The sequence below is a fragment of the Lepisosteus platostomus genome, chromosome 14 (assembly GCF_059453375.1).
Source record: "Lepisosteus platostomus isolate fLepPlt1 chromosome 14, fLepPlt1.hap1, whole genome shotgun sequence".
Classification (NCBI taxonomy): domain Eukaryota; kingdom Metazoa; phylum Chordata; class Actinopteri; order Semionotiformes; family Lepisosteidae; genus Lepisosteus; species Lepisosteus platostomus.
In genome coordinates, this window is record NC_142624.1 from 22,041,083 (window position 1) to 22,064,097 (window position 23,015).

General features: G+C 37.6%; 2 protein-coding genes across 7 annotated transcripts; one reads left to right on the top strand and one right to left on the bottom strand.

The window, feature by feature from the left end:
- Positions 1 to 4,840: 4,840 nt before the first annotated feature.
- akap19 (A-kinase anchoring protein 19) lies at positions 4,841 to 18,584 on the bottom strand. Of its 6 annotated transcripts, none has more exons than XM_088605036.1 (2): positions 18,495 to 18,584; positions 4,841 to 6,520 (listed from the first exon to the last, which is right to left on the bottom strand). In XM_088605036.1, exon 2 carries the CDS (start codon positions 6,277 to 6,279, stop codon positions 6,004 to 6,006), a length of 276 nt encoding a protein of 91 aa, XP_088461162.1. In that variant the 5' UTR covers positions 6,280 to 6,520; positions 18,495 to 18,584; the 3' UTR covers positions 4,841 to 6,003. The 6 variants fall into 6 exon arrangements, with proteins under 6 accessions (XP_088461162.1, XP_088461161.1, XP_088461158.1 ...); XM_088605035.1 differs by lacking the exon at positions 18,495 to 18,584 and adding an exon at positions 9,023 to 9,203; XM_088605032.1 differs by lacking the exon at positions 18,495 to 18,584 and adding an exon at positions 8,577 to 9,203.
- Positions 17,675 to 22,789, top strand: mstnb (myostatin b). Its single transcript, XM_088605031.1, has 3 exons — positions 17,675 to 18,840; positions 20,047 to 20,417; positions 21,500 to 22,789. Exons 1-3 carry the CDS (start codon positions 18,468 to 18,470, stop codon positions 21,878 to 21,880), a joined length of 1,125 nt encoding a protein of 374 aa, XP_088461157.1. The 5' UTR covers positions 17,675 to 18,467; the 3' UTR covers positions 21,881 to 22,789.
- Positions 22,790 to 23,015: the final 226 nt, after the last annotated feature.

A 23,015-nucleotide genomic window follows, 5' to 3' on the forward strand; every position in this document is an offset into this window, starting at 1 on the left:
GAGGACTCCCCTCTACCACCAGCAATGTACAGCATGGTGTGAAGGCAGCCATAGTGTGCCAGAACGCTCACCACACATCGGCTATCAGTGGGGAGGAGAACAGAGTGATGAAGCCAATTCATAGATGGGGATTATTAGGAGGGCATGATTGGTAAAGGCCAATGGGAATATTGGCCAGGACGTGGCCACCCATACATGGGATTTTTCATAACCACAGAGAGTCAGGACCTCAGTTTTACATCTCATCAAAAGGACAATGCCTTTTTGCACTATACTGCATTAGGTCCCACACAGGCTGCCGGACAAGCACCCCCTACTGGCCAAACTAACACCCTTTCCAGCAGCAACCTCAGTTTTTCCCAGAAGGTCTCCCATCTAGGTACTGTCCAGGCTCACACCTGCTGAGCTTCAGTGAGTTGCAGGGTGATATGGCTGCTGGCTGGGACACCTTTATATCACAGGACATGCACGCACGCACGCTCGCGTGTGTTTGCAAATGCCCTAAGCACAGTGCCTGCTGTGCCAATTGAATAATACAGCCCAGCTTCCCACTTCTCAGTCCTTCCAGCTTAATTTAAGTATGAACAACAGAAACTGCATTTCTATCAATTAAGGTCACTCCTAGGCAGTGTTTACAAAGAATATTCAAGTTATTTTATCTTTAAATTCTAAAGTATAGACTTCATAGATAATCGAACATAAAACAAACGATTCATGGATTAAGCCAGCAGCCATATCACCCTGCAAAGCCAGCAGCCATATCACCCTGCAACTCACAACTGGCAACCCACTGAAGCTAAGCAGGTGTGTGCCTGGTCAGTACCTGGATGGGAGACCTCCTGGGAAAAACTAAGGTTGCTGCTGGAAGAGGTGTTAGTGGGGCCAGCAGGGGGCGCTCACCCTGTGGTCCATGTGGGTCCTAATGCCCCAGTATAGTGATGGGGACACTATACTGTAAACAGGCGCCGTCCTTCGGATGAGACGTAAAACCGAGGTCCTGACTCTCTGTGGTCATTAAAAATCCCAGGGCGCTTCTCGAAAAAAAAAGAGTAGGGGTGTAACCCCGGTGTCCTGGCCAAATTTCCAATAATACTCCCCCTCTATGAATTGGCTACATTACTCTGCTCTCCTCCCCACTGATAGCTGATGTGTGGTGAGCGTTCTGGCGCACTATGGCTGCCGTCGCATCATCCAGGTGGATGCTACACATTGGTGGTGGTGGAGGGGAGTCCCCATTACCTGTAAAGCGCTTTGAGTGGAGTGTCCAGAAAAGCGCTATATAAGTGTAAGCAATTATTATTATTATTATTATTATTAATATAGGAGATTATGTAGGACAGCTACAATAATTCATGTGGAAACATGAAGCAAATCAGTCCATTACTTACAGTGAGTATTGGTTCAGCCTGACAATGGTTCTGTATTGTGTAGCATACATGTTATGACATATAACAAGCTTTTGTTCAGGTTTGCAGACACACAAAATAATCCACAGAAAATATGACCATTCATATATTACAAAATGTATAAATGTTGCACAAAATACAGATGAAAAAAGTTAAAACTTTTATTGGCAGAGCATTGTCTGGGTATTTACAGAGCTTAACAAATTTTTGGCAGATGATCACATTACAGCGGTTAGGTAACAAATCATAATAAAACCACAATCAAAAATGTACTATAAAATTGCTCTTTAGAAATTTTTATATCAAATTCCCAAATTGTAGAAACAGTTATTTATGTGAAGGATGTGATTCCGTTAATTAGTGGCATGGCAGGAGTTTCTGGAGGGGGTAGAAATGATAATGTACTGTATACAATATAACTACTTCTGGTAATAAACTGTAACTCATTGTATTGACCTGCAGTCAATGCTACATTGGCTACGTACATGTGGAAATGGAAGTTTCTCTAATGTACAGTAGTTTGAAAAGTGCACTTTGGTGGGTGAACTCTCATTTTTAAGTTTGGATGTACAGTAACGGCCCATAGCAACTTTGCATTTTTGGGGGGGTAGGTGCAGTGGGGAGCTCCAGTGTGGGTCATTTACTGTATTTTGATGTCATACATTTGGATACACATCAAAATACAGGGCCATTTACATTTGGACTACTGTATGCAGCAATTACACTTTGAAATTCATGAATTTACTGTACATATAAATCACATGATTGACACTGGAACTGCATTACGATATTGTAACCCAAGACACAGGAGATAGCATCTGTGCGATGGTATACTGTAATTTCAATTTATAGTGAAATTACAGGTTTAGGCATATGATTATTGTTATTGCATGTACTGAAAAGTGTAACCGCGCAGCAATATTTTTTTAAATGTTGGTACACATGAATGTTTTCTATGTTCCTAAATTACATAATGCCGATCCAATGTGAGTCATATGGTTCATATGGAAATACACAAGTATTTCAAAGTGTAAATGCCACACAGTTACAAGGTAATTACAGTGTTAGTTCAATTGTTATAATGGTACAATCAAAAATCTATCCAAGCAGACAAATCCAACAGGTCTTAAACTCTGTGCAGCCTCACTCCTTTACACAGCTTTACAGATTAGGAGCACTAGAACGGAGAAAGTCTTATTCATGTAATAGGTGGCACTATCAGCTATAGGCATTTTCAATTTATAGCTTAAAAAGATTCTGAATCATTGAAGATTATTTAGTCTGCACAGCATTTATTACTGATTTGTCTATTTTCCCACACAACATTTTTATTTTCTGAAAAAAAACATAATATACTGTATAAATGGTTTTTCTCAGCCAATACAAAAATTAAAAAAAGTTTACATTTACCTGAACCACATCCATTTTAGTAAAAAAAATAAGACGCTGTGTGTATTATCCTATACACCTGGGTTTCCCAGTGTTTCTCTACTGAACATAAATTACATTAATACAGTGATGACTTAAAGTCTGTTGGTTATTGTTGCTTGTTTTCCTGAATAAAAGAAATCTTGAACAACTTAAAAATGTTTTTCGCAGCTGAACTTTTCTCTTCCTTGCATCAGTCTTCACTAAAATGTTGCACGTCTCTTAAAATAATCATTATTTTAATTATTGTTCCCATCTTAAAGGGCCTAACATAACACTTCTCCTATGAATATACATAAAGTCTTATGCATATAATGAGGAGTATTTGTCTAGTTGCATTCCACATACTAAAAAAAGGTAATCTGATGCCCGATTAAATTCTTCTGTAATTGCTATATTTTTAGAATATGAATATTTTAGAATATGTAACATCACTGCAAAAAAATCTAAGTTGTTAATTTTAAAGACACACTATGTTACAGCACTCTATATTCCATCCAAAGGTAAGGTACCCCTTAAAAATGAAACTATAATTACTGTGTACATTGATCAACAATATCCTCCTCAATGCAGAACCAAGCAGATCCTAAAAAGTGACTAATATTCACTGTATGTATGTCAGAGTTTATCTTAGGCCTTACTGCAGAGATTAAATAACATAAACTTACGGTACCAACCAAAATAAAACCAGAATACCAATGCATCACTCAAGGAACAGATTAATCTACATTAATCATTTTGCCATTAAAGTTCTTTATATCTTTCCGATGGTACAGTATGGTGCTAATACATTATAATAATATGAAAACATGATTCTCTCACTTTTACGGTAGTTAAGTACATTAACACTGAATATTTCTGGCAAGCCTTGCTTTCCCTAAATATTGCTGTAAGTTGTGACATTTCACCTGAGTGATAAATACAAGCGAGAATAAAGAACAAGGAAGCAAAGGTCACCTCATGCTTATGTATAATATTAAATGCTAATAGGTTTTATTCATGAATTCATTATAATTTCCTCACTGGAAATGTGTATGCTTATTGAACTGAAAAATACAGCAAACTTTGCATTAGGTCAGAATTAGAAATTCTTTGCAGCATTTTTCAGACAGGTCAGGAGGTATACATCAAATATACCTGCATATTTTAGTTGTGTATGTAATTAACTAGCTAATTTTAATTTAAGTACTACAGAATCTTCACCGCTTATAAATCATAGCCACCATTGATTAAACAACTTGACTTTTTGTGTAAAGCAATTAATGATATTTAGAACACACTATGCAGTGCATTTTACAATGCCATAAACTTCAGTTATACCATGGGCCATAAACTATTAACTCCCATTATTATACAACATAGACACCCTATTACTTGTTTTGCAGTAGAAAGGTAATGTGTGCTTCATTGTTAATCTTGAAAAGCTATTCAGTTTGGTTACATAATATTGTTTATTTTGTGGATAGGATCTAGAACTAATCTCTCAGCCAGGATTAGTATTAGGAGTGTGTTTTTTTTCAATCAGTGATTTTTTTTTTCTCCTTGGTCATTATTTTTAAAGCACTGTTTTGGGGGTTGACCCAGGCCAAGAATGCATGTACTGTACAAATACACATGCTCTCCATTACAAAAGCCTAGTGAGAAATACTGTATGACATTCATTTCTGGTGTTTTAGAAACATGAAATAAACCATTCTAAAATGGTGTTGTCCTATTTTGTTTTTTAAAAACACAAAGATAGAATTCATCCCATTTATAGAATCCAGTGTTAACTACAAAAGAAAAATACAGCATATTAAGGGTTTCCCAAGAAGTACAGTACTTACCTAGCACGCCAGGATCAGCTAGTGTCCTGCAGTACACATACTCTGCCAACACAATCCAATTTAAAGTGCCCATCTCAATCGCAATTCTGTGTAATACACAAAGGGGCCGCACGCTTAACTTGGACTAGAAAAAATGTTATTTTTTTTAATGTTATGTTATTTCTTCAATGTTGTTCACATTGAAGAAATTACTGCACTTTCAGCAATTTTTATCATGGAAGGTGGAACATTTTTTCAGGTGTTACAGCAAGTCTCAACAAAAACAGCAAGAAACATGGCCATTGTAAGACGTGTTTCACGTTTTATGCTGCATAATGTAAACACCAGATATCAGATACCAAATTGTAAAAGCAGAAAGTGTTGACTCTTATTACTTTGGGAAAATACATATTATGCCTCCTTCCCTTTACCATTTTCAATTAGGATAGTAAAATCATGAAAACCAAGGTTTAAAAACTCCTTTTGGTAGAGCTGGGATGTGTGATATATAAACATAAAGGTCAAAGTGACTACAGGGTTTGTAAGGAACAGGCCAGATGAGCCCATTAATCTTTCATCTTGAAGTTGGAGCTGCAGTGTGGAGTCTGTGCTGCTGTCCTTGCTGGCTGTTGGAAGGGGGAAACTGAGACTGCAGTTCCATACTGTAGAAGCAGTGACAGCACCAGAGGCACTGGACTATTAATAACTTCTCTGCAAGGAACCGAATTCTGTTACCAGGATGTCAGCCAAGTAAATAGCCTATTTTCATGAAAATGTAATCCCACTCCGTCTCTGTTCCCTCAGTGGGAAGAATTTCTCCTGATGGGCCCGTGCCCAGGGTCTCTTCCATTACACTGACATAAGGACAAATGCAGCAATGAGTGTTCCATTTATTCCCAACCTTTCCCATCTGAATCCAAGGAACTGAAGGATGCAGCTACCGCCAGCTACGTTGCCAGGATTAGGCCACCAGAGCTTGCGTTACATCACCTGATAAATGGCTGATGGAGACAGAAATGACTTGCAGCATGTAAACCAGTGGGCGCATTTATTACCCCACCTCCTTCCTGAAACTGCTGTTACCCTCCTTGAGAATACTTAAAGGAGACTTCTTCCTTTATACTAACGGAAAACAATTCTTTTAAATAATGAAAATTGTAAAAAAAGAAGGTGAAAATGCCTTGTTTAGGTGCAGGATTTAAGGTATCTTCTGGGTAGGTGCAGAAAAAGAGTTTCCCAACCGCTGGAACGCTGTTATTCTGCTCTAAGAGTGGACATTCGTATTGATTCCTCTGCCCCTGGGCTCGCTCTGAAATGGTTCGCAGAAAAACGATGGCATCTGGACATGCGTCAGCCGCCCGGCTTCAAGGCACATCGCTCTCGATGTAGGGGATGTCACTGTACCTGCTGTCAACCTCTGCCCACTGCTGCACAGCCTTGGCCACAATCTCTTCGGAGAGCCGCTGGGCATAGTCCAGCAGCCCTGGGTTCACCCGCAGGGAGCTCTCCTCCCCCTGGCGCGTCTCTGAGTTGACGAGAGCTGCGTTCTCGTCTAAGTACTTCTTTGGCTTGCCATCTGCCTTCTCCACAGAGCTGGCATTCTGAGTCAGGTTGTTCTGCTTCGATTTGATGCATCCCATGATATAAATAATGTGGCATTGGTTTAAAGTGTTTGTGGCAGAGGGCTGGCAAGGGGGGGCGCGGGGTGGAGGAATTCCAGGAGCCGCTTCCTTCCCCCTCAATTGCTTGGGAACTGGTTACTGGGACTTCCTGGGTCCCACAGCTAAGACCTGAGCTCCGGCAGGGCCAAAACAGTCTGCGAAGTCAGCGGCGCTCCGAATGAGTCGCACGAACATGTCTCACGCCACACTGCAGCTTTATCTGGCCGTTCAAAGGAGACAAAAAGCAAAATATTGTCAAGTACTAAACTGCTCACAATTCTACCGATCTGGAGGACCATAATGTGAACTTTTCATATTGACCTGGTATCATTCACCTAGTTTCTGCGTTGAAACAGATGACAGGATTAGTAGAGGACTCTGGCAGACACAGGTGGCTGCTCCCAGAAAACGCTCATAATTTTAGGTGCTTAACAGGATATTCAGTATATAGAGCAATGTAAAAACATGCAAGAATGGTAGTAGCTGGTTTAATTCTTAAGAATAAACTTATATTGGAATTTCATAATAGTACTGACACTGGTCAATGTCAAATTAACACTAAAATCCCACCTTCTTTACGTGCAAATTCTAGGTTATTCCAAAAATTGGTTCTCACTGTACCCTGCCTAATTTCTGAATGAAAGCAGCCTGTGGTTGTTTCACTAAACTCTGATGCTTCAATTCTCAGCACTGCCATGAGGTGCATTTGTAATTAAATCATAAAAGATTTATTTGGAACACAAGTGACTTCCCCCACCCCCAAGCAGTTTCCATTTTCAGCTGAAAATCTACAACAACTTAGAGAAGACAATAATAAGACGAAATACTGAGGCAATCTTGAAAGAGAAAATACTTCTTACCTCATTAAAAACATCAATATTTGTACTGTAAATGAAAAGCCACACTTGTGCATGTGTGCTGACCTTTGGAGAACACATAATAAGTCTGATGGAATTAACTGTCTTATCTACGGTATGTTTACTTCATTATATGATGTGTACTGTAAGTAGCTGCTAGGATAGGAAACCTATCACTGTAACTACCTATTACCTATTTAGTAAACTAAAGGTTTGATTAGACAATGATTAAGCATCCATTAACTTAAAGTCACCTTTGTTGGTGTGTACGTGTTTTCACTGAACACCCAAACCCTACATCACTAGTATTCATCGCCTCATAACTAAATGGTTGATGTTTGTGTTTGTTCCCTTTGACTTGGCTTTTTATCGCGCTTGTGTAATCTGTCGCTCATTTTAATATAGCAGTTCTCTATTCAACAGCTACATTTTATAGGATCAGCCAGGGTTACAGCTAACGTGTTTCTGATTAACTTTTAAAAGCTGATAAGCTGCGGTTCAGTTTGCAATATATGACTTACGTAATTAAAGGTGTCTTGTAAGCCTCGGTAATACAATGGAACACTGCTTGTCGTTCTTACATTTCCGATAGCTCTTGCCGTGGAGACTAACACGCTGTAAACGTGTTTATTGTATGTGTTTAGTGGCAGGTGTCATGTCTACTAACCTCACAATGCGATTGCGGCTCAATTAGACCTATATTAAATCCTAAATGCAGGTTTGGTCCTGGGTCCTGTCTGGTCCCCAACAAGCCCCGCCCAAGAAAAAGAAAATACTAGCTTTTTTTAGCTAATTGAATTGCATTGAAGAATTCAAAATGTCAGAAAGGTGCACAACTCTACTGTTTGAACCAGCTAACGGGTGAGGAAACCCTCGATACGTTTCTTGGTCAGAAACACCTAAAGAAATAATGAAAATCGTATAGTATACGACAGACTCTTCACATATGTTGGATTTAATTTTCAAAATTTTAAAGTGTTATCTAGCCAGCAGATAATCAGTGAAGTTCATCGAGAGTGCATACAGAATCCACTTAACTCCTTTGCTTCCGTTGGTAATAAAAGGAATAACAGAAACTGATAAAGACTTAACCTTCTGTAATAACTCAAGGTCAATGCAAACTGTAAAAAGTATTCGGCTGCTCAGAGCAGCCTGACCGTGCTATGAACACTTGAATGTGTTTCAGGGTTTTACCTGAACTGTGTTATACAGTACTTCTCCTACCACTGCTGAGTAATTCACATGGATTGAAAACTCTATATAATTATAGAATTATGAAACATTGTTTTGTTAGCTACAATATGTATTTTTCAGTAAAGGAGCATTGTGCCTTCGGAAGATACGAAACACATCTGGCAAAAGCACAAACACGTTTTCCAATACTTGCATAACAGCAACAATGATAAAGCAGTTACCTACCTTTCAAAGGTAAAAAAATGACTATTTTTATTATAATAAGGCAATCGCAGAATATTTGTTATCTGTCTCTCTTAAATCACAGTTATCCCCAGAAATGTGCCATTACGCCTGATGATAAATAATGCACCACATAAATTCGTTTTCGTTTGTAGATGAATTCCAGGCGTGTTGATGTTGCGGATCATTCAATTCCGTTTAACTGTCTCCTTCTTCCTTCTCTTTGCAGCAGGAGTTTTTTATAATCCAAATTGCAGCTCACTCCTTTTAAACGCTAGTTCAGTCAATCGTAGATCCTTCTCAGAATTGTGCCATAATGCGTATATTTTACAGCTGCAGAATTAGTTTAAAATGTACTTCAAAAAAAGCACTGTGAAGACAGAGATAATCTTGCTGGAAACCCAGGCTGTCCGAGTATCTCGGCAAGCGTTTCAAATTTTGTATAATACCTTAGAAATGGAGGTAGGATAATGTTTCAAATTACGTTGTTTTATTCGTGAAAACCCGTGAATTGGCAAGCATAATCTTCAACAGCCGTTACCAGATGACTTCTTTATTGTACTCCCGAAACACAATTCCCAAACTGTTTCGGCTTGCGTTGGACAAACTTGCTTATTTATAAAGCACACGGCTTTTTATACATATATGTAGCAGCTCGGAATGCGAATTTCAACTGGGAAATGGTTCCATCTTGTGGTTAGTAGTGGTTGTCTTCTTCATCATCTAAGAGGGAGAAAATTGCTGCTTCTTGGTTCTTTGAAATTATTTCAAGGTTAGTTTTCAAAATTAACGGAAATTATATACTTGAGGCAAGAGTTATATACAGTATGAATAAGAATTGGGGTGGTTGTTAGGTTCAGTCATCGGCAATACAGCATGTTTTTGAAGACAAACCATCGTTTTTGTTCCGACTTGAGTTGGCATAGCAATTTATCCATAATATTTAAGTTACGGAATGTTAATAATTGTCTAATATGCATCAATTCCATGTATCCACATTATACATTATATTGAATTATACTTTTTAATCTTCGCGTCTGTCTTTATATAATATACTTTGAATATAAATTATGGAGTGTTAAAATAATATCACTAATTTATTGTACGTGGCTAATCTGGTAAAGGTAATTGTAATTGTCGGAAATAAGACCTACCATACAATACTTTTACAATTCGTAACACAGAAACAAACTTTTTTTAGAATTTTTATCGAATAATTACGATAAACAGCATCCATATTTTTTATGAAAAATAAAACAACTGTTATAGCTAAACCTAGAAATGCAGGACTTAAGCAATTAGTCTAAAATGAAAGATTAGGAAGTTAACTCTGATCTGTCTTGATTTTAAGTAACCCATACAATAATGTTTAAATTTATCATTCATGTTAAATGTACAGTAGGTGTAGTGAACAACCCAGTATTATTATAAACGCTCTTTGAGGAGAGTGGAGATTATACCCGTGTGACACAAGAATACACTTTGTTGAAGGATTGCTGTTATTCCAGTGTGCTTAATTTTATATGTAGTCAACTCAACACTGTGTTGAATTACATTGATTTCTTAAAATCTCAATGGAAATTGACTTATTCTCTTGTAGGCTTTCTGCTCAGATGGCAGCTTATTTGGTCATGATCTTGAATATAAATAACTTGCCTTTTCCTTGCTGAAAGATGGACATGCAACCAGGTTAATGTGCAAGAGCAAGAAAAGGCTGTGATGACTTGAACAATGTGTGAGTTTATGTTTGATTACTTTAATTCAGAGAATTGCATGGGGGAGAGAATGGCCTTTGTTGTTTTTTTACTGTGCATTTACAGTATGCCTTTTCCTGTTGTTATGCCAGTTTTCTGCCTTGTACTGGTACAGTATCTATATAGTTTTACAGTTTGTGGGATTTTTTTTTTTTTAGATGAGCTCCACTGATATCATTTTTGAATGTGTGCATGCAGTTATACACAGTCTGATTAAGAGGGCTTTCTTAATTGGGAGTACCTGTCCTGGAGGTATGGGGTTCAGCTCTGAGAATGCATTACAATCTGTCTATTAATATTATTAATATATCTGCCTTATCTGGACACCATTATATTAGAGTAGCGGAGTCATGAGAATCGTAAAGGAATGCTTTTAAAGCAAAAAACTGAATGCTTTTTTTTCTGTGTAAAACTATTGCTGCTGAATGGTCTCAGTCATCCTATCATTTCTTTTAACTTCTTCAGTCTGGCAGATCTATTAATATAAATCTATTAAAGAAAAATCTTGCTTTAAGAAGAGTTTTTTTTTATTCCACAGCAATGCAGACATTTTAATGTTAGAGTTTATGTAACTGCAGTTTTATTTGTCTAAATATGTATACAGTGTAAAGTTGTCTGGGTAATCCGGAATTGACCTGAGTGGCCGTGAATGAGCGTGTTGTTAGATATGTATTTGCAGGTGGTGCAGCTAGTTCTGTTGCAGGGGAAGGTGCCTGGTGGGGTTGATTGTCGAGTGCAGTCGAGGGAACTGTAAACAAGAAAATTACATAGATTGGGTGGCCGGCGATAAAAGATCTGGAAAAAAGGGTACCGATGGAGGGATCGTCCTGTAAAATGGAGTAGTTGTTAATGATGGTCCTGGGGATAGAAAGGGTGTTAGGGTGTTAGGGAAGCACCAAGGGAATGCGGTTGTGAGACCGGGAGTTCCTTGTTGAGTTGATGATCCGAGGGCTGTTTTTGGCCCGGGTGAGGGGCCCTATCGATAACATGGGTGGGGTATCCTCTGAATATGAAAAACGAATGCATTTTGAGTGCTTGGTTCTTGAAATCCATGTTGTCACTGCAGAGTCGACATAGCCTGAGGAACTTTGAAAAAGGGAGAGAGCTTTTGGTGTGAGTGGAGTGAAAAGAGCTGTACAGGAGATAGCGGTGTGAATCTGTGGGTTTGTAATAGACCGAGGTAGAGTGTCATAGATGGTTAATAGATAAATATATATATCTAGAAACGGAAGAATGGTGGAAGATATGTTAACTGTATAATTGAAGGATGGATGAGAGTTAGTGAATTGATGCAGGAAGTGCTCTAGCTGGTCATTAGAGCATGTAGTAGTACCGATGCAGTCATCGATGCATCACTTGTAGAGGTCAAGGACAAAGCCAGTGAAGGAAGCAAAGAAGCATTCTACCTAGCTGACAAAAATATTGGCATAGTTAGGTCCCATCCTGGTGCCCATGGCGACTCCACTAACCTGCAGATAAAAAAGATTATTAAATGACAATGCAGTGAGTGTGAGAACCAATTCCACAAGATGCACTACAGTGTGGGTGGGTGGATCAAGCACTGTGCGTTTGTCTAGCATGTGCTTGAGGGCTGTAAGACCATCATGGTGGAGAATTAAAATAGAGAGATGTATTTTCAATGTAATTTTCATGCACATGCAGTTTATTTAAATGACTTAAATATTTAAGTTTGTGGGTAATACTGAATGGGTATTATTATCTGATGATCAGAATTTCTTTGTGTAAAATTCACATTGTGTGATAAATTGTCATATAATGTTGAATTATGCTGTTTTTCTCCTTCTCTCTTATGCATTGTTATTTGGCTGGGTGCTTTTGGGCTCTTTGTGGTGACCATGTGCTGTCCAGAACACTGGCAGCCCTGTGATAGTTCTATAGGGAGTGGAGAGATGATGTCTTGTGCCTCTGCAGCTCGTTTTCGTCTTGCAGAACTATTCTAGCCAGCAAATGTTTCACCCTGCAGTTCACAACTAGCAACCCACCGAAGCTCAGCAGGTGTGAGCCTGGCCTGTACCTGGATGGGAGACTTCCTGGGAAAGCTGAGGTTACTGCTGGAAGAGATGTCAGTAGGGAGCGCTCATCTTGCGGTCTGTGCATTTCCTAATGCCACACTCTAGTGATGGGAACACTCTATTGTAAAAAAGGGCACAGTTCTTCAGATGAAACGTAAAAACCGAAGTCCTGACTCTGTGTGGTTTTCTTGAATATTGTAGGGGTGTTATCCTGGTGTCCTGGACAAATTTCCCCCTGGCCTTTTCCAATCATGGCCTCCCAATAATCCCCATCTATAAATTGGCTTCTCATTTCCATTAATACAGTAGCTGATGTGTGGTGAGTGTACTTGTGCACTTTGATTGGGTGGTTCCTGCACATAGGTGGTGGTGGAGGGGAGTCCCCATTACCTGTAAAGTGCTTTGATAGAGCTATGTAAGTGAAAGGAATTATTGTTGTTATTATTAAACATTTTACTTGGGTAATGTATAGAAAGGCCAACAAGTAAACTAAATGAAATGGTGTGGGGAATTTATTTAAAATATTATTTGCTTGGTAAGCCTTAGTCCTCTTTGTTTGCTGTTTCATTTTGTTTATAAGACACTAACAAGGGATACATTCTATTTGTTCACTACTTTGAGGAGAGGTAACATGAAATTCAGATGTAAATAAAACATTTGTGCAAAGTGTGGTCATATAGTCTCTTTAAATAAGACAACATTGCTTATTGGAAGCCCAGATAAAACACTTTACAAGTTAGCTGATATCAATGTCATGTGATTGTTGCCATACTCAGAACACAGGGCACACAGCTCAGAGGAATATCCACAAACGATGCCCCTATTCCTGGGCATCGGGATAATTTGAATGTATTCTACAGGTCTGATCTTCATTAATTTATGACCCGAGGTAGAATAAATATCCCATGGTTAATATCTATTCTTCCATCCGCTTCTTCCATTTCAGGGTCTGGGGTGCCAGAGCCTATCCCTATCCCAGCAAATAACAGGGCATTGTGCACTCTGGATGGAAACCCAGTTTTTGGACTCTGGGAGGAAATACTCACTAATAGCTCCCACGGTCCAGAATTGAACCCAGGACCCAGCATAGCGAGGCAGCAATGTTAAGCACTGTTCCACCGTGCCATGTCAGTATGTCTTCCTCTAAAACATTCAGTAAAATAATCTTACTAGGATGATGTGAGCTGTTATAAATAACTAAATAACTAATCTCATTTTTTAATAATCTGAAATGATTTTCTTTATGTATCATGCATTATCACGCTGAAGTGCACCACTAAGAGAAGGTTCTCTTCGTTAATTATTTTAAAAAAAAAGATATTTTGCACACAAAAAATGACATTCTCCTAAAGCTCTTCTGTATCTATGAATTGATGCCCTGAAGGAACCTTTGTAGATTTTCCTTTGGGTTTCACATGTAGCATTATGAGAGCGAAATGACTAATGCCTCTGGCATAGGCAACCTATTAACTATTAACTATTAACTATTAACTTATTATGGCATAACGTGCCTTCTGTAACAATTATTTCAAGTGCAAGTGAAATAGCTGTTTGGTTATGTAGTTTGATTTCTTTCTTCCTAGTGAAGCCCAAGTTGTGAACCCATGCTTTGTGACACTTTTCACTCTAGCACTGGAGTAAGAACATCAAACCAGTGGATTGTGTTGGCAACACAGCCCTCAGCACCCATCTTGAGCAACAACCTGCAACCATTTTCAGAAGAAGTGAGGCCTTCTTGGTTGCTTTATAAACTGTAGCCAAAAGGTCTCAGGCTTTCTAAATTGGAATATTGAGGTCTGTTAGTTAGCATTCAATTCAAACTTTATAATCCTCTTGGGGAAATTTGTTTTACTGCAGGGTCCAACACAACAATACAAAAAAAATTGACAAAAATCACCAACAGAGAATACAGTACAACAGATTTACAGGAGATAAGAGATTTATAGTACATAGCTGGGTGCTTATTTTACATGTTCTTTCACATTCTTCCCGACCGTAATGGGTAGTAAGTAATACATCATTGCTAATTTCTTTACTGTAATCTGGCAATACCTATTTTTTCCATCTTGGAGAAGTGAGCAGGCCTGATTGATCAAAAATCCTATAAATTAAGGATTTTTGGCTGGATATTTTAAAGCTTCGGCAAGAAATGAGTGCATCTATACTATCCAAGAAAACCTAGGGTGGTGTGCTGCCATCTGGTCCTTGGCACAGAGCAATGGCAACAATATAAAACTAGACTAAGAATGATTCTTTAATCAAAGAAAAATAATATAAAGAAAAACACAGATGAATTGCCTTAAAAAGTTGAAACACCAATAATCAACACATATTCCAAATCGACTTTTGAAGAAGGAAGGTTAAGATCAGAGGGGAACACAACAAATAATTAAACGACAGTTTGATCAAAGTCAGGTTAGGAGGTAGTACTTTAGAACAGGGGTGTCGGACCCTTATCCCAGAGGACTTAGTGCTTTCTGGTTTTGGTTCCACCAAGCTTCCACCTACTGTATGTAATTGGTCTAATTGTAAACTGCATAATTGTATTACAGGGCGGCATGGTTGCCTTGGGTTCGATTCTGGACCTGTGTAGCTCTCTGCATGGAGTTTATATGTTCTCCCTTTGTTCATGTGGGTTTCCTCCCACGTTCCAGACAATACAGGTACAGAAGGTCACCTGGCTTCTCGGAAAATATTCCTGGTGTGAGTGTGTGTGTATCTGTGTCTATGTTTGCCCTGTGATGAATTGGCATCCCATCCAGGGTATATACTGCCTTGTACCCGTTGCTTACTGAAATAGGCTCCAGCTGCCCTGGCTCCAGCTGCCCTGCAACCCTGTACTGGATAAAGCAGTTAAAAATGGAAGGATGGATAATTTTAATTCTTCTGACCAGTCTCTTAGGAGTTCAGTAGTCAACAGTTCCCTTAATGAGGTGAATGTTTTAAATAGCCAACTTCAAAAGAGCATAAAAAAACGTAGATACGTCTATAGCTAAGAAAATGATTGCTTCATTGTTTAACAGTTCTCAAGTTTGAATAAAAAACAGACAAAACACAGCTTATACCTAGAAAGATGAATTAAGAATGGAAAGCAGCAGCAGATATCACACAAGAAGCCAGAAAATTAAAAAAAATGCTTTCCCACAGAAGAAAATTCTAATAAAGAAAACAATGTGAAAAATCTAACCAAATAATGTATCATATATACAGTATGTATTGTGTGTATACAGTACAGTATATGTAATTTTCTAGTCATTAAGAAATAATTGTAATTATGCATACCTACGATAAATAAAGCACAACTATTGTAATAATAGTTCTTCTGAAATGTAATCATGCAGTGCTTCCTCCTTTGCATTAAGATTGGTGATCTTAATTATAAGCTCTAATGCATTCTCTGGGTAACAGACTTATCCTTCTAACTAATGCGGAATGGCCACCAATCATGTACTAACCAAGTGAAGTGATCTTTTTTCATATTTCCAGATAGTAATAATTCAAGTAATAAAAAAATGAAGAGCATGGATTCTTCCAAACAGGTCATAAGACATTTATCTTAAATTTTAAGTACAAAAATAAGCATTTAAAGGGGTATCTGTAAGGAAATGAAAGAAGCAGGTAATCATTTGAATTAATATGACAAATATTTGCATTATACAGTATATTTTTAGAAAGTACAACTATTCCACAGATAAATCATTCTGAATTTAAAGTTTAGGATTTTGCTTTCAGTGTAGACTTAATTGTTGAAGTTAACATTAATAATAAAACTTATTAGTTGTAATGTATTCTTAACCTGCAATTTTTCCTTATGCATTTATAATGTATAATATACCTTTTAACATGACCTCAGAGCACCAGGTGCACATTTTCTTCCAAAACAGCATGATTGCTGTTATTGCATAATTCATACTTCATCCATTGTCATCCAAGGAGCAGAGCCTTGTGGTACTGTATGTAAATACCAATTTCTGTCACTCTACAATGCACTTTATTCTGAATGCAAATAATTACTCTTTACAGTAATAGCACACTTTTGGTGTTACAGACAGCTGGACAATGAGATTGTAATCTGATATGCAAGTAGATCCAATTTACAGTGGGAATAAGTAAGGCCAGTTAGGAATGAGGAAAAATACATTATAGCTTGGTGTGCAAAATCTTGCTACGCAATATCAGTAAAAAGATCTGACATTGATTTAAAGGTTTTACCACAATACATACCATAAAAAGCTGTTTTACATGGACTTCATGTGAAATGGTAATTAAAAAAATATTTTAATTGTGTGGCTTATTAAGGTAATTTTGTACAACTAAATTAACCCTGTTTTTTTACAGCAAACTTTCTCTTTCATATGAATTATTCATTAACGTTTTTCTTTTTCTTTTTTCTTGAATTTGTGGAATAGGTAATGTACTGTATACAACAAATATTGTTACTATACAATGTAGTGACAGCAACCTTTCAAGCAATAAAATATAAAAACTGTGTAAGGGCCTGGATACCTCCTCAAGGCACTGCATACATTTAGCAAAATATTTATTATTTCTTATACAGTTTATGGTTTTGCCCTAATAAGGCTCTATTAAGATTATTATGTACAATTTTGGTCACCATGATGTACAAAAGATACTGAATTAGTTCAAAGAAGAGAAACCAGATACAGTATAGTATAGGGTGTTGTTGGAAAATGCTGTAGATGAAGCTGTTGCTGAAGCTCATACTGTACCTTGGCTTCTTTTAAGAAACAGCTGGGAGAGATTCTTGTATCAATTAGCTACGGTACTACTCAAGTGCCTTAGTTGTAACTTTTCTTATGCTTTTGTAAAATTAACTTCTAATACAGATAATATCAACAAACAAGAGGTAGGGCACACAAAACCCTAGTAAGTCACTTCTGTATTTTTTGTTCTTCACAAATCAGTGTCACTAGACTTATACAGGATTTGAATTTAAACCTTGCGAGCAACCATTCTAATATTGGCCAGCAGGGGGCATACTAAGCATTATCAACATTCTGTAATAAATATAAGTTAACCTTCGACATAACACAGTATAATGTAGTCTGGAACTCTAAAAATTGATTTAGTATATGTTGTATATACTTTGATATACATACTTTGAATATTTGTATTTAATGAAATTGTATGTTTTTATTTTAGTTCAATATTCACAATTTGTGATTTTCATGTCATTAAGAAATAACTATACATACCTTCGATACATAAACACAGTTATTGTCGTAATAGAAAAGCCGTTTCCTTTGTCATTTACCATTGTATTAATTTTAAAATATTTTAATATTATTTTTTCCTGTTACAAGTGATAAATGAATTTCATAAGCACCGCTGCTTTCCAGTGGGAAAGTGGAAATCAGACACTGGTGGCCAAGTGCTTAACCCAAGATTATTTTTATCTGAGGGTGCTACTCCTGAGAACGTCACACTTCATGGTTTCTATTGCAGCGGCTCAAAAATACTTCAAATACTCCAGTTTGCTAACTTCTTTCTACTTCAGTCGTGAAATCGATGTTTCTCACCGCAACTGCAACATTTAAATTTCAACATGTACATTTTGAAAAAGATACACAAGTCGTGTGCCAAAACTATCCACAAACAGCGAAGTGCAAAACTGTAACAACAAACTTAAATTAATCCAAGTCGCGTGGAATGCGGAGGCCAAAAAAATCAGAAAAGTTTTATGAATAATGCATTGTGGCAAGTAATTTACCCCAGTACAGCACTACATGCAAAACAGCGCCAGGATTCAAGAAGTTAATTAACACGTATTCCAAAAAGCCCTTGCTTTGATTTATATTGCGCAGTTGTCTCATAAAATCGAACAGTCACAGCCATGGTAGCTAACGCCTTGACAGAGAAATGGATCTCACCTCTGACAGCTAGATTCATTGTTGCCTGACTAGCCAATCATTGAATTTTGACGACACAATAGAGTAACCAGAGTGGGGGTATAAAAAGCCCAGTTGAAATATATGACACCTATCGGTGTGGTGGATGGTTCAAAGTATAGAAAACTCTTCACTGCTTTGAAATAAGAGGAAATAAATACAAAACATTAAGAGAGATACGCACCAAACACTGGGAACATGCAACATTCACAGATCCTTATTTACCTGGGTCTCTTGGTCGCTTTTGGTTCAGTGGGTTTGGGTAATATTACAGCGCAACAGCCTTCTGACACAGTGGAAGACGGTGAGCAGTGCTCTGCCTGTGATTTCAGGCGGCAGAGCAAACTTATGAGATTGCACTCCATTAAGTTCCAAATTCTCAGCAAACTTCGCCTCAAGCAACCTCCAAACATCAGCAGAAATGTTGTGGAGCAGCTGCTGCCCAAAGCTCCCCCAATACGGGAGTTGCTTGACCAATATGATGTCCTAGGGGATGATAATAAGGACGCGTCTCTAGAGGAGGACGATGACCATGCCATCACAGAAACAATCATGACCATGGCTACAGAGCGTAAGTATTCTTGGTATATTATTTATTATTTCTAGCACTTAAGACAAAATGAAATTAAAGAGCATTTTTAACACTCAATTCGAGGTGTAGCGTTTAAGATACGAATGCGTAGCAACAGATTATTTTTACTGTTATCTGGTGTTTCTCGCTTTGCGTCGCAGGAGAAAGTACCCTTTACCTTCCAGTTATATAGTAGTGAGACGTTTCAGCTGTTCTGCTGACTGGACTGCTCCTTTAACCGTAGTTCTATAAAACGTTTGGTTGCAAAAAAAAACAACTTCAACAGATCAACATAGTGTGTGTCACAACCACCTGAATGTCCTCTTTCGGAAAAACGAATTGTGCGCAACAATTCGATGTTCTGCATACCTGTTGCGCAGTGATTGCTCTTAATGACTAAGATTTATAATGATATTTGGGTAAGTTTTCCCATGATAAAATACTGTACTGTTTTAGGAAATTACTGCAGAGTTATAGTAGAAAGACCGGTGCAATAAAGCTTCAGTTACTATTAGCGCACTATAAACCGTGTATTTCTTGAGCCAAATTTATATTTCCTAAACAACTGTGCAACTGTCTTGCCTGTTCAATTAATCCCGTCCTCTTTTTGTCGGTGTGTAAAAGGTGCAGAATGTCCTAAAAAATTTAGATTAATCAGTGAAAAGTCTACCAATAACATAATGCATAGATACTGTATAGTCATATCACCCTACAAATGTCTATTCATTCAATAGTTTAGCTAAAGCACCAGGCTTAAATTACTTGCAACATTTGCTGCAAAAACACGATTCATATTAGGAGAGTCTCAAGACACCCAATGCTGCTCCACAAAATAATTTAAAGTAACTTGATTCCGAAACAAGATACATTTCTAATTCTTAGAAATGGCAGGGAAGTTGTGCGGCGAATTTTTAACTCAAACACAAGATTGCATATTAACTAATAATAATTTATAACATCACATATTCATGGTAACGAAATAAGTTAAGAAATCCTTGCATAGTTCCGACAGATCTTGCTGCAGAACGTGGCAATATATTTACAAGATAATTTAACATTGAATTATTAAATTAGCTGTATATATTTCCTACGTCGTAATACTGTATAGGATAGGTTTACTCGAGTACATTACATTAATCTCATAAAGTAGTTTTTAACCTTTTAATAACCTCTGAATATTTTATTTTTCCTTTTCTTTCCCAAAAGCTGACTCCACTGTCCAGGTGGACAGGAAGCCAAAATGCTGCTTGTTCTCATTCAGCCCAAAGATTCAACCAAACCGCATCGTCCGAGCTCAGCTCTGGATACACCTCCGACCAGCTGATGAACCTACCACAGTGTTTCTGCAGATTTCCAGATTAAAACCAGCAACGGATGGAAACAGACACATAAGAATCCGATCTCTCAAATTGGATATAAATGCAGGAAACCCCTCTTGGCATAGTGTAGACGTTAAACAAGTGTTGCAAGTCTGGCTTAAGCATCCAGAAACTAACTGGGGGATCGAGATAAACGCATTTGACTCCTCAGGAAAAGACTTGGCGGTTACCTCACCAGAAGCAGGAGAAGAGGGACTGGTAAGTAATTAAGTAATGCCTCTTTAAATCCTTTTTTGGAGGACAACGTGGAAACGAAAATATACGTTATATGCATGATTCCAAAGGCAATTGCTTAACTACACGCGTAGATAAAAGGTATACAGTATCTGTGTCTTTTGAAATATATAAACAATGTCAGTTATTTATTAAATCGATGTAAACCGAGCTACATTACAGTTTGAAAAGGCGGTGAGAAAAGCACCCCTAATACTCTGGCTTAAACATTTCACGGATTTGAGAAAACCAGGCGCAAATTCAAATGTTTCTGTAATGACGGGTGAATTGAAACTTCAAGATTTAAGTAACAATCCTTTTAACAGTTATTTCATGATGTGTTCATCTAGAGTTAAAATAAATCTACTACTTGACATTTTATTGATGATCTATATGATTATATTAAAGTGCAACCCATCTTTTAAGGTGCTTTTTTCTTTTTTTAAATAATCGATCAGGTATTAACTAAACTTTTGTAAATATAATTTCCAGTTATGGAAAGAGATTATGTTATTCACAGCTGCTTTTCCCGGATGTTTTGCTGTAAATTACCAGAGAGACTATAAATTAGAATACAGAGCTACTGTATGAAGATTTGTCAAAGTAAGAAATACTCGACAATCTTGTAGTTAAAATATTAAAAAACCAGAACGCTTGAAATTTATAACAAAAAGATGTATATAAAATAGAAAAATAACATTTTTGTTAGCGAGTATTTCTTAGGAGAAAGTTAAAACATCATTTAAATAAACCTCCGCACATAACATTGTCAAAGATAGCAAGATTCGCCGGCCGGGCATCGTCTACCGTCCGCATCATAAATGACTGAGTATAAAAGACTATATATGCATATAAGCCACATCGGAATACATCGTTCCACTCAGTCAAAAGTATTGCATAACAAACATATACTTTCATTTTAATTGATATAATCAAAATTCCTCTCCACAGAGGTAATACCAAAGCACTTTGTCTTATATTTTCCCATATGTAGGTATTGAGCAGTAAAATAACACTTCTACTCGATTTTGCACTCCGTTTTAATTTGAACTTGTTTTTTAATACAGCAGCCCTTTATGGAAGTGAAGATTTCCGACACTCCCAAGAGGCTGAGGAGAGACTCTGGCCTAGACTGTGATGAGAATTCACCTGAGTCCCGATGTTGTCGGTATCCCCTCACTGTGGACTTTGAGGACTTTGGCTGGGACTGGATTATTGCCCCCAAACGGTACAAGGCCAATTACTGTTCTGGAGAATGTGAGTATATGCATTTGCAGAAGTACCCCCACACTCACCTGGCTATTAAAGCAAACCCCAGAGGTACAGCCGGGCCCTGCTGCACCCCTGCCAAGATGTCCCCCATCAACATGCTCTATTTCAATGGGAAGGAACAGATCATTTACGGCAAGATCCCCTCCATGGTGGTAGATCGCTGTGGGTGCTCATGAGCCCGCTGGCGAAGCCTGTTGCATCTTGAGGCTGGACTTGAGAATTAAGAGATTTCATCTATCAGTGATTCCCGCATTTCCAAAATACTGTGCAATAGAACCAGAATAGCAACAGATGCTCCCTGATTGTTGAGCAAGTCATTGAAAACGATGGAGAAAGTCAATTGTGCGTGGCTGTGGGAAGTTTGATCTTCGGACTAGATGGGAGGAAGCAGCAGTCAAGATCATGACATCTCCTTACGAACCTTTTTCCTCACTGTCTCGCTTTTCAACATAAGCTTCAAAAACCTATGTTAAACTATCAGTACACATCATATACTGTATGTAGATTTCTGAATGGAACTGAGAAGCCTACAAGTCAGTTAAAAAAGGCTTAATGTTGGAGTTGTAGATGAATACGTGCAGGGTCTGAGTCTTTTGTAAAAATGCATCAGTAAGGGCTTCAGTTTATGTTATTTACATAAGAGGCATCATAGTTCAGTAAATTATAGCATTTCTATTACATTGCCACCTGAACTGCCCTGCACACTTGAATTATTGTTAATCACCATTACTGGAAAGATGGACTTGAATGGGAAGTACTAAGAATGCAGCCTTCACATGTAAATGTATGAAAGGCAGAGAAATACGAAACTGATGAATGTTAAAACCATGCTCAAACTTTTGTCTTTCAAACAATACAGTTTGCACTATGGCAAGCCAATAGAAAGAAATGGTTGCTACAAAAAGTTGTAAAAACTGATTTTGATATGTTTGCTCATTTGTATTATGTACATGGCATTGTTTCCATAAGTATTTTCGTATTTTTTTTACCCATTGTTGGTAAATGTATAATAAGACCACAAAGTAGAGAAAAGTGTACAATAACAAATCTATATATGTTATACAAATAAAGGTGCTTGCTTTTAAGATTAGTGCTATTTTTTAATACAGAAGTCATTTTAATATTAAGAAAGTGTAGAGCTTTCTCAAACTGTTTTAATTAACTATTATATAAGCCTAACTTGGAGCCCAATTTGATAAAACGGTGTTCTTTATGATCATACAGTTAGACCATATACAATCTAAAGCTCAGTGAGTTGCATGCAGTGAAAGCTTAAGTTTTATCAGTGAGTCTTGCTGTTCTCCCACTCTT